The 13,578-nt window shown below is 45.3% G+C and overlaps 1 protein-coding gene across 1 annotated transcript in view; it reads right to left on the bottom strand.

The window, feature by feature from the left end:
• LOC310874786 (semaphorin-4G-like) overlaps positions 1 to 13,578 on the bottom strand; it is a gene marked incomplete at both ends in the record, with an annotated part of 139,976 nt that overhangs the window by 11,443 nt on the left and 114,955 nt on the right. Inside the window, 3 exon segments of the mRNA XM_083787650.1 lie at positions 678 to 719; positions 1,178 to 1,233; positions 1,235 to 1,333. Of these exon segments, the coding sequence (XP_083643776.1) occupies positions 678 to 719; positions 1,178 to 1,233; positions 1,235 to 1,333 (197 nt within the window).

Here is a 13,578-nt window from a genome sequence, read left to right on the forward strand (position 1 = left end):
AGAGAGAGAGAGAGAGAGAGAGAGAGGGAGGGAGGGAGGGAGGGAGGGAGGGAGGGAGGGAGGGAGGGAGAGAGAGAGAGAGAGAGAGAGAGATGAGAGAGAGAGAGAGAGAGAGAGAGAGAGAGAGAGAGAGAGAGAGAGACAAATAAAAACTAGACTAAAATGTTAGGAAGGGACTAGTGGACAAGAGACCCAGTATAAGTCATTTTACACTTGGTTGCATGCTGAAAATAGCCGATCGGCATTTTCAGCAAGTGTAAAAACACTCATTACGACGGCATCAAGACCCGCCAAAATACATTTTAGTCAACTAAATCACCTGTAGATTTAGTCGACTAAAATCTTATGACATTTAGTCGACTAAAACTAGACTAACACAAAGACATTCCAGGTGACTAAAATGTGACTAAAACTAAATGAAGTTTCAGTCCAAAGACAATGACTAAACTAAAATAGAAATGTGCTGCCAAAAACAACACTGTGCGTGCGTGCATGCGTTGCGTGTGTGCGTGCGTGCGTGCGTGCATGCGTTGCGTGTGTGCGTGCGTGCATGCATGCGTTGCGTGTGTGCGTGCGTGCGTGCGTGTGTGCGTGCGTGCGTGCGTGCGTGCGTGCGTGCATGCGTTGCGTGCGTGCGTGTGTGTGTGCTTCCGTACCATTCCCGGTGCTGTTCCTACATCCTCTGCTTCCTCTCAGGCAGGTCCTGGATCAGATTGGTCCTGCAGTGAACACACAATGGTGGAAACAATTGCATTACATTCATACTGTAACTTAACCCGTTCTGACCTGAGATCAGATTAAAAACATGTCTTCTACATCCTGACAGTTTTCTGAAAAAGCTATGTGTTTCTATGTCAGTCGTTCTTCGATTTGGTTTGTAGACATTTTTTAAAGCACAGCTCAATACCCACTTCTACAACATTGCTTTTAATTGATCTTTTATTTTTTGTTATTCATGTCCTCACTGTATTGCATTACTGCTTGTTTTTTAATGTTGTTGCCTTGCTTTTCTTTTTTTTTTCTCCATTGCTCTGTAAAGCACTTTGAGCTGCATTTCATGTCATGAAAGGTGCTATACAAATAAAGTTTTATTATTATTAGATGTCTCTGGTCAGTCTGGTGCCAACTAACCCCCCCCACACACACACACACACACACACACTCCCCCCCCCCTCACCTTTTTGGGCGCGAGGAGATCTCCGCGCACACGCGGCCGTCCCAGGCGCAGTAGGGGGTCCCGCGAGAAGACGCAGTCGTAGCAGGAGATGTAGCGCTGGCAGGCCGACATGGGGACCCTCACCACGGAGGAGGGGGAGCCCACGAACACACTGTGCTGTCACAGAGGAGGAGAGACACTGATTCACTGTGCTGTCACAGAGGAGGAGAGACACTGATTCACTGTGCTGTCACAGAGGAGAGACACTGATTCACTGTGCTGTCACAGAGGAGACACTGATTCACTGTGCTGTCACAGAGGAGACACTGATTCACTGTGCTGTCACAGAGGAGACACTGATTCACTGTGCTGTCACAGAGGAGACACTGATTCACTGTGCTGTCACAGAGGAGAGACACTGATTCACTGTGCTGTCACAGAGGAGAGACACTGATTCACTGTGCTGTCACAGAGGAGAGACACTGATTCACTGTGCTGTCACAGAGGAGAGACACTGATTCACTGTGCTGTCACAGAGGAGAGACACTGATTCACTGTGCTGTCACAGAGGAGACACTGATTCACTGTGCTGTCACAGAGGAGACACTGATTCACTGTGCTGTCACAGAGGAGAGACACTGATTCACTGTGCTGTCACAGAGGAGAGACACTGATTCACTGTGCTGTCACAGAGGAGAGACACTGATTCACTGTGCTGTCACAGAGGAGACACTGATTCACTGTGCTGTCACAGAGGAGACACTGATTCACTGTGCTGTCACAGAGGAGACACTGATTCACTGTGCTGTCACAGAGGAGACACTGATTCACTGTGCTGTCACAGAGGAGACACTGATTCACTGTGCTGTCACAGAGGAGAGACACTGATTCACTGTGCTGTCACAGAGGAGAGACACTGATTCAATGTGCTGTCACAGAGGAGACACACTGATTCACTGTGCTGTCACAGAGGAGACACTGATTCACTGTGCTGTCACAGAGGAGAGACACTGATTCACTGTGCTGTCACAGAGGAGAGACACTGATTCACTGTGCTGTCACAGAGGAGAGACACAGATTCACTGTGCTGTCACAGAGGAGACACTGATTCACTGTGCTGTCACAGAGAGGAGAGACACTGATTCACTGTGCTGTCACAGAGGAGACACTGATTCACTGTGCTGTCACAGAGGAGAGACACTGATTCACTGTGCTGTCACAGAGGAGACACTGATTCACTGTGCTGTCACAGAGGAGACACTGATTCACTGTGCTGTCACAGAGGAGAGACACTGATTCACTGTGCTGTCACAGAGGAGAGACACTGATTCACTGTGCTGTCACAGAGGAGACACTGATTCACTGTGCTGTCACAGAGGAGAGACACTGATTCACTGTGCTGTCACAGAGGAGACACTGATTCACTGTGCTGTCACAGAGGAGACACACTGATTCACTGTGCTGTCACAGAGGAGACACTGATTCACTGTGCTGTCACAGAGGAGACACTGATTCACTGTGCTGTCACAGAGGAGACACTGATTCACTGTGCTGTCACAGAGGAGAGACACTGATTCACTGTGCTGTCACAGAGGAGAGACACTGATTCACTGTGCTGTCACAGAGAGAAGAGACACTGATTCACTGTGCTGTCACAGAGGAGACACTGATTCACTGTGCTGTCACAGAGAGGAGAGACACTGATTCACTGTGCTGTCACAGAGGAGACACTGATTCACTGTGCTGTCACAGAGGAGACACTGATTCACTGTGCTGTCACAGAGGAGACACTGATTCACTGTGCTGTCACAGAGGAGACACTGATTCACTGTGCTGTCACAGAGAGAAGAGACACTGATTCACTGTGCTGTCACAGAGGAGACACACTGATTCACTGTGCTGTCACAGAGGAGACACTGATTCACTGTGCTGTCACAGAGGAGAGACACTGATTCACTGTGCTGTCACAGAGGAGACACTGATTCACTGTGCTGTCACAGAGGAGACACTGATTCACTGTGCTGTCACAGAGGAGACAAAATGATTCAGACATCGTGCTGTCACAGAGGAGACAGAATGATTCAGCCGCAAATCAAGCTTATTTTGATCAAAAAACGCAGCCTGGAAGAAGAATCCGATATATTAGGATTGTAAAAACTCTGTTCCCATAGACAGCATAAGCCAGCTGACTTTTCCATTACATCTTTTTTCCCCCGTTTTTTTTCCATCGCACACTGGAGTGTTACGAGCGTGTGCAGAACAGAGTTGTGAACCGTAATAAAATATATATCAGAAAGACGTCTCGGCGACGAAAGACCCAAGTAGGTAAAGGCGTCAAAAGACGGTCTTGGTGGTGAATGAGTTCAATACAAACCACTCACATACCATTCTCAGAGATAGCTAATTTTAATCTGATTAATTGGAAAACCATTAAAATCACACGGTTACAGCATTTGAAACCACATGGCTGGCTGCAGCATTTCGGGAGGATAGCGAAAGTCTTCGCAGTCCTTGCAAAGTTTGTTCTTGCAAAATGGGCAACGTTAGGCAGGCGCGGCAACGGTTTGTTGTGTGTGATGTCACATCAAAGGTCACCATATATAATGTGCTGCAGGACGAATTCATTGCAGAGGCCGATACAGAGAGTGACAAAGAGAGTTGACAACTTGACACAGCGACACAGAGAGAACAGCAAGAGAGACAGAGAGAGAGAGAGATGATTTTCTGGACGGTGACCAAGGAGAAAGCGGGGTCAAGGACAGACCATAATGCTGCGGTGACAGTCGGACACAAGGTGTACTCCTTTGTATGGAGCGACCATGGTCAGATGGAAGTCCATGTCTTCAACACAGTGTCATTAGGTTGGAAGAAGTTACCTCCAGTGAATCCTGGAAGAGGAGACGGTCACCTTGAGGTTCCATCCAGCCGCTACGAACACACAGCTGTGCTGGTTGAAGATACAGTCTACATCTGGGGAGGCCGCTCTGTAATGGAGTACTGCAATGAGCTTTATGCATTTGATGTGGACGCCCACATGTGGTTGAAAGCCAGCAGGGTTTCTGGAGCTGTTCCAGAGGCGAGGTGCTACCACTCAGCCTGTGTGTTGGGGAAGGTCATGTTTATCTATGGAGGATCCAACAAGCTGACTAGATGGACTAATGACATGTACAAGTTGGACACCAGCACAATGGTCTGGACTTTAATCAACACCAGAGGAACTGCTTCATGGTGTAACTCTGCAACAATCATCGGGACAAAGATGTTTGTATTTGGGGGCAACAGGAAGAGTAAATACAACAAGCTCAGAGTGTTTGACACAGAGACCGACCTCTGGCTGAGCACACCTTCTGCACAGCCTCTTCCAGAAGGACGCTGTGATCATTCAGCCTTTACCTACAATGGAGAGCTGTACATATTTGGTGGCGAAAACCAGAATCAGACCTTCAATAATCTATGGAAATTCAACCCAGAGACCTTCTCCTGGAAGAAGGTTGAGCCCAAAGGGAAAGGCCCGGGTCCAATGGCTGGTATGTGCTGTTGCATGATGGGAGATCGTATCATCCTCTTTGGAGGTTACTCCAAACCTGGAGATCTCACACCCATAGATGACCTGTTCATATTAGACTTGAGTCCTACACTTAAGACGTTATGTAAGCTAGCGGTTACTCAGTACGATCTGGAGCAGTCCGAACTCCCACACGACATCAGGTGGGAACTGCATGTCAGCCGCCCACAGCCACAACACTAGACGGAGCGAGAACAAGGATTTGGTACCACCCACTGTCAAAAGATTCTCCTTCTACAGCACTGATCTGGTACCACCCACTGTCAAAAGATTCTCCTTCTACAGCACTGATCTGGGACCACCCACTGTCAAAAGATTCTCCTTCTACAGCACTGATCTGGGACCACCCACTGTCAAAAGATTCTCCTTCTACAGCACTGATCTGGGACCACCCACTGTCAAAAGATTCTCCTTCTACAGCACTGATCTGGGACCACCCACTGTCAAAAGATTCTCCTTCTACAGCACTGATCTGGGACCACCCACTGTCAAAAGATTCTCCTTCTACAGCACTGATCTGGGACCACCCACTGTCAAAAGATTCTCCTTCTACAGCACTGATCTGGGACCACCCACTGTCAAAAGATTCTCCTTCTACAGCACTGATCTGGGACCACCCACTGTCAAAAGATTCTCCTTCTACAGCACTGATCTGGGACCACCCACTGTCAAAAGATTCTCCTTCTACAGCACTGATCTGGGACCACCCACTGTCAAAAGATTCTCCTTCTACAGTACTGATCTGGGACCACCCACTGTCAAAAGATTCTCCTTCTACAGCACTGATCTGGGACCACCCACTGTCAAAAGATTCTCCTTCTACAGCACTGATCTGGGACCACCCACTGTCAAAAGATTCTCCTTCTACAGCACTGATCTGGGACCACCCACTGTCAAAAGATTCTCCTTCTACAGCACTGATCTGGGACCACCCACTGTCAAAAGATTCTCCTTCTACAGCACTGATCTGGGACCACCCACTGTCAAAAGATTCTCCTTCTACAGCACTGACGTCAGAGTCTCCTTTCCTCAAATCACTGGCGTCCTTTATAACAGGCCACCTTTCAGCAGGCCCGAGGCTGAGGAAACGATCACTCCTCCCTTAGTCAGGTGACTAGAGTCTCTATAACCGCCTTCTTCCCACCCCCCCAACCGTTGTTGGAATGTGATGATTTGATTGGCTGAAGTATGACGACGTTGTCATCATCGTACTTCATCATCATGATGAAAGGGAGGCGCTCACTTCACACAAGTGTGATTTTGTTGATCGCTGCAGCCGCTCTTATGTCGTTTTTCTTTTTTTCTTCCTGTGCCCATCTCTGTGTGTTTGTTTGAACCACGGAATGTGATGATTGATTGGCCGAGCACGGAAAAGGGATGATTTGATTGGCTGAGCATGGAATGTGATGATTTGATTGGCTGAGCACGGAATGTGATGATGTATGATGATAGGAGCGCCCCTCACTTCACATTTTTGAGAGGTGGTAGCCCCTCCTATATTCAGCTATAGTGGAGAGCTTTGTCCTAACACAAACATTAAATGCCATTGACAATGAATGGGGAATTGACGTCATATGCACTGCGCAAAAAGCATGGAATATGGATGTGTATATTACAGGAAACTCCGTTAAACTTTCCGACAAACTCCGGTAAACTCCTGAATTGTACCATCACACCTGTATATTACCGTATATTAACTGTATATGCTGCTAAACTTGAGGTTTACGGGCAAAATACAGTGCCCATATAAAGAGGAGGCTCTTTTCATGCAGCGATGTAGACGAGCAAATCGTTCTACATCCCAATTCTCGTCCTACACAAAGTGTATACATTCTTTTTGGAAAATGATGGTCCCATTTATTAAAAAAAATGAACATAAAGTAGAGCATGCTCTGAGGGGCGTGGCTACCGTTGCAGTCTATGATCGGGACCACCCCCCCCCCGCTCGAGTCAACGAAGATGAAGGGGGGAAGTCCTGCCTCGTTGTCTGGGCCAGGAAGATGGCGATTTACTGACAGGCTTCATCTTACGTCCATATCAGACCCGGAGAACGCTTTGTCCATATTTTCTTTTTACAGTCTATGGTCAGAGGAGACAAAATTATTCAGACACCGTGCTGTCACAGAGGAGACAAAATGATTCAGACACCGTGCTGTCACAGAGGAGACAAAATGATTCAGACGCAAATCAAGCTTATTTTGATCAAAAAACGCAGCCTGGAAGAAGAATCCGATATATTAGGATTGTAAAAACTCTGTTCCCAAAGACAGCATAAGCCAGCTGACTTTTCCATTACATCTTTTTATCCCCGTTGTTTTTCCATCACACACTGGAGTGTTACGAGCGTGTGCAGAACAGAGTTGTGAACCGTAATAAAATATATATCAGAAAGACGTCTCGGCGACGAAAGACCCAAGTAGGTAAAGGCGTCAAAAGACGGTCTTGGTGGTGAATGAGTTCAATACAAACCACTCACATACCATTCTCAGAGATGGCTTATTTTAATTTGATTAATTGGAAAACCATTAAAACCCACATGGTTACAGCATTTGAAACCACATGGTTTCCACTGCAGCATTTCTGGGAGGATTGCGAAAGTATTCGCAGTCCTTGCGAAGATTGTTCTTGCAAAATGGGCAACGTTAGGCAGGCGCGGCAACGGTTTGTTGTGTGTGATGTCACATCAAAGGTCTCCATATATATATAATGTGCTGCAGGACAAATTCATTGCAGAGGCCAATACAGAGAGTGACAAAGAGAAAGGGAGTTGACAACCTGACACAGCGACACAGAGAGAGAAATGATTTTCTGGACGGTGACCAAGGAGAAAGCGGGGTCAAGGACAGTCCATAATGCTGCGGTGACAGTCGGACACAAGGTGTACTCCTTTGTATGGATCGACCATGGTCAGATGGAAGTCCATGTCTTCAACACAGTGTCATTAGGCTGGAAGAAGTTACCTCCAGTGAGTCCTGGAAGAGGAGACGGTCACCTTGAGGTTCCATCCAGGCGCTACGGCCACACAGCTGTGCTGGTTGAAGATACAGTCTACATCTGGGGAGGGGTCTGTGTAGTGGAGTACTACAATGAGCTTTATGCATTTGATGTGGACGCCCACATGTGGTTGAAACCCAGCAGGGTTTCTGGAGCTGTTCCAAAGGAGAGGAGTTACCACTCAGCCTGTGTGTTGGGGAAGGACATGTTTATCCATGGAGGATACAACAAGCTGACTGGATGGACTAATGACATGTACAAGTTGGACACCAGCACGATGGTCTGGTATTTAATTATCACCAGAGGAACTCCACCTCCTGCTTCATCGTGTCACTCTGATACCATCATCGGGACAAAGATGTTTGTATTTGGAGGCTATGGGGACCAGTACTACAACACTATCAGAGTGTTTGACACAGAAACCGACCTCTGGATGAGCACACCTTCTGCACAGCCTCTTCTGGAAGGACGCTGTGATCATTCAGCCTTTACCTACAATGGAGAGCTGTACATATTTGGTGGCGAAAACCAGAATCAGACCTTCAATGATCTATGGAAATTCAACCCAGAGACCTTCTCCTGGAAGAAGGTTGAGCCCAAAGGGAAAGGCCCGGGTCCAATGGTTGGTATGTGCTGTTGCATGATGGGAGAACGCATCATCCTCTTTGGAGCTTACTCCAAACCTGGAGATCCCAAACTCATGTTCATCTTAGACCTGAGTCCTAGACTTAAGACATTATGCAAGCTAGCGGTTATCCAGTACGATCTGGAGCAGTCCGAACTCCCACACGACATCAGGTGGGAACTGCATGTCAGCCGCCCACAGCCACGATACTAGACGGAGCGAGAACAAGGATCTGGGACCACCCACTGTCAAAAGATTCTCCTTCTACAGCACTGATCTGGGACCAGCCACTGTCAAAAGATTCTCCTTCTACAGCACTGATCTGGGACCAGCCACTGTCAAAAGATTCTCCTTCTACAGCACTGATCTGGGACCAGCCACTGTCAAAAGATTCTCCTTCTACAGCACTGATCTGGGACCAGCCACTGTCAAAAGATTCTCCTTCTACAGCACTGATCTGGGACCAGCCACTGTCAAAAGATTCTCCTTCTACAGCACTGATCTGGGACCAGCCACTGTCAAAAGATTCTCCTTCTACAGCACTGATCTGGGACCACCCACTGTCAAAAGATTCTCCTTCTACAGCACTGATCTGGGACCACCCACTGTCAAAAGATTCTCCTTCTACAGCACTGATCTGGGACCAGCCACTGTCAAAAGATTCTCCTTCTACAGCACTGATCTGGGACCACCCACTGTCAAAAGATTCTCCTTCTACAGCACTGATCTGGGACCGCCCACTGTCAAAAGATTCTCCTTCTACAGCACTGATCTGGGACCACCCACTGTCAAAAGATTCTCCTTCTACAGCACTGATCTGGGACCAGCCACTGTCAAAAGATTCTCCTTCTACAGCACTGACGTCAGAGTCTCCTTTCCTCAAATCACTGGCGTCCTTTATAACAGGCCACCTTTCAGCAGGCCCGAGGCCGAGGGAACGATCACTCCTCCCTTAAAGTCAGGTGACTAGAGTCTCTATAACCGCCTTCTTTTCCCCCCCAACCGTTGTTGCAATGTGACGATTTGATTGGCTCTAGCACCCCCTAGTGTCGATCTGTGCACGCCTCTGACAGAGTGTATAGGAGGAGATTCCCATTGACAATGAATGGAGTTTACGTCATGACGATACGCACGGTGCGTCTACGGACACCACTTGAGACGTGGGAGGAGCCAAGTGACGTATGACGATATGAGTGCCCCTCACTTCACGCAAGTGTGATTTTTTTAAATTACGTCATGATTATTATGAATTGAATACCCAGGACCTGAATGGAATCAAAGTGCAAGGTATTTTTTTTTTTACCTTAGGCTACATTTTACATTTCTGCCAATAAAGTATTCAATCAATCAATCAATCAATCAATCAATCAGGGGTACAGATAACACCATATTATCTATAGAGACCTACCAGGGGTACAGATAGCACCATATTATCTATAGAGACCTACCAGGGGTACAGATAACACCATATTATCTCTATAGAGACCTACCAGAGGTACAGATAACACCATATTATCTATAGAGACCTACCAGGGGTTCAGATAACACCATATTATCTATAGAGACCTACCAGGGGTACAGATAACACCATATTATCTATAGAGACCTACCAGGGGTACAGATAACACCATATTATCTATAGAGACCTACCAGGGGTACAGATAACACCATATTATCTATAGAGACCTACCAGGGGTACAGATAACACCATATTATCTATAGAGACCTACCAGGGGTACAGATAACACCATATTATCTATAGAGACCTACCAGGGGTACAGATAACACCATATTATCTATAGAGACCTACCAGGGGTTCAGATAACACCATATTATCTATAGAGACCTACCAGGGGTGCAGATAACACCATATTATCTATAGAGACCTACCAGGGGTACAGATAACACCATATTATCTATAGAGACCTACCAGGGGTACAGATAACACCATATTATCTATAGAGACCTACCAGGGGTACAGATAACACCATATTATCTATAGAGACCTACCAGGGGTACAGATAACACCATATTATCTATAGAGACCTACCAGGGGTACAGATAACACCATATTATCTATAGAGACCTACCAGGGGTACAGATAACACCATATTATCTATAGAGACCTACCAGGGGTACAGATAACACCATATTATCTATAGAGACCTACCAGAGGTACAGATAACACCATATTATCTATAGAGACCTACCAGGGGTGCAGATAACACCATATTATCTATAGAGACCTACCAGGGGTACAGATAACACCATATTATCTATAGAGACCTACCAGGGGTACAGATAACACCATATTATCTATAGAGACCTACCAGGGGTACAGATAACACCATATTATCTATAGAGACCTACCAGAGGTACAGATAACACCATATTATCTATAGAGACCTACCAGGGGTACAGATAACACCATATTATCTATAGAGACCTACCAGGGGTACAGATAACACCATATTATCTATAGAGACCTACCAGGGGTACATATAACACCATATTATCTATAGAGACCTACCAGGGGTACAGATAACACCATATTATCTATAGAGACCTACCAGGGGTACAGATAACACCATATTATCTATAGAGACCTACCAGGGGTACAGATAACACCATATTATCTATAGAGACCTACCAGGGGTACAGATAACACCATATTATCTATAGAGACCTACCAGAGGTACAGATAACACCATATTATCTATAGAGACCTACCAGGGGTACAGATAACACCATATTATCTATAGAGACCTACCAGGGGTACAGATAACACCATATTATCTATGGAGACCTACATGGGGTACAGATAACACCATATTATCTATAGAGACCTACCAGGGGTACAGATAACACCATATTATCTATAGAGACCTACCAGAGGTACAGATAACACCATATTATCTATAGAGACCTACCAGGGGTACAGATAACACCATATTATCTATAGAGACCTACCAGAGGTACAGATAACACCATATTATCTATAGAGACCTACCAGGGGTACAGATAACACCATATTATCTATAGAGACCTACCAGGGGTACAGATAACACCATATTATCTATAGAGACCTACCAGGGGTACAGATAACACCATATTATCTATAGAGACCTACCAGGGGTGCAGATAACACCATATTATCTATAGAGACCTACCAGGGGTACAGATAACACCATATTATCTATAGAGACCTACCAGGGGTACAGATAACACCATATTATCTATAGAGACCTACCAGGGGTACAGATAACACCATATTATCTATAGAGACCTACCAGGGGTACATATAACACCATATTATCTATAGAGACCTACCAGGGGTACAGATAACACCATATTATCTATAGAGACCTACCAGGGGTACAGATAACACCATATTATCTATAGAGACCTACCAGGGGTACAGATAACACCATATTATCTATAGAGACCTACCAGGGGTACAGATAACACCATATTATCTATAGAGACCTACCAGAGGTACAGATAACACCATATTATCTATAGAGACCTACCAGGGGTACAGATAACACCATATTATCTATAGAGACCTACCAGGGGTACAGATAACACCATATTATCTATGGAGACCTACATGGGGTACAGATAACACCATATTATCTATAGAGACCTACCAGGGGTACAGATAACACCATATTATCTATAGAGACCTACCAGGGGTACAGATAACACCATATTATCTATAGAGACCTACCAGGGGTACAGATAACACCATATTATCTATAGAGACCTACCAGGGGTACAGATAACACCATATTATCTATAGAGACCTACCAGGGGTACAGATAACACCATATTATCTATAGAGACCTACCAGGGGTACAGATAACACCATATTATATATAGAGACCTACCAGGGGTACAGATAACACCATATTATCTATAGAGACCTACCAGGGGTACAGATAACACCATATTATCTATAGAGACCTACCAGGGGTTCAGATAACACCATATTATCTATAGAGACCTACCAGGGGTACAGATAACACCATATTATCTATAGAGACCTACCAGGGGTACAGATAACACCATATTATCTATAGAGACCTACCAGGGGTTCAGATAGCACCATATTATCTATAGAGACCTACCAGAGGTACAGATAACACCATATTATCTATAGAGACCTACCAGGGGTTCAGATAGCACCATATTATCTATAGAGACCTACCAGGGGTACAGATAACACCATATTATCTATAGAGACCTACCAGGGGTACAGATAACACCATATTATCTATAGAGACCTACCATGGGTACAGATAACACCATATTATCTATAGAGACCTACCAGGGGTTCAGATAACACCATATTATCTATAGAGACCTACCAGGGGTACAGGTAACACCATATTATCTATAGAGACCTACCAGGGGTACAGATAACACCATATTATCTATAGAGACCTACCAGGGGTACAGATAACACCATATTATCTATAGAGACCTACCAGGGGTACAGATAACACCATATTATCTATAGAGACCTACCAGGGGTACAGATAACACCATATTATCTATAGAGACCTACCAGGGGTACAGATAACACCATATTATCTATAGAGACCTACCAGGGGTACAGATAACACCATGTTATCTATAGAGACCTACCAGGGGTGCAGATAACACCATATTATCTATAGAGACCTACCAGGGGTACAGATAGCACCATATTATCTATAGAGACCTACCAGGGGTACAGATAACACCATATTATATATAGAGACCTACCAGGGGTACAGATAACACCATATTATCTATAGAGACCTACCAGGGGTGCAGATAACACCATATTATCTATAGAGACCTACCAGGGGTACAGATAACACCATATTATCTATAGAGACCTACCAGGGGTACAGATAACACCATATTATCTATAGAGACCTACCAGAGGTACAGATAAGACCATATTATCTATAGAGACCTACCAGAGGTACAGATAACACCATATTATCTATAGAGACCTACCAGGGGTACAGATAAGACCATATTATCTATAGAGACCTACCATGGGTACAGATAACACCATATTATCTATAGAGACCTACCAGGGGTACAGATAACACCATATTATCTATAGAGACCTACCATGGGTACAGATAACACCATATTATCTATAGAGACCTACCAGGGGTACAGATAACACCATATTATCTATAGAGACCTACCAGAGGTACAGATAACACCATATTATCT

Source organism: Protomyctophum parallelum (genome assembly GCF_964188405.1).
Source record: "Protomyctophum parallelum genome assembly, chromosome: 17".
NCBI lineage: Eukaryota > Metazoa > Chordata > Actinopteri > Myctophiformes > Myctophidae > Protomyctophum > Protomyctophum parallelum.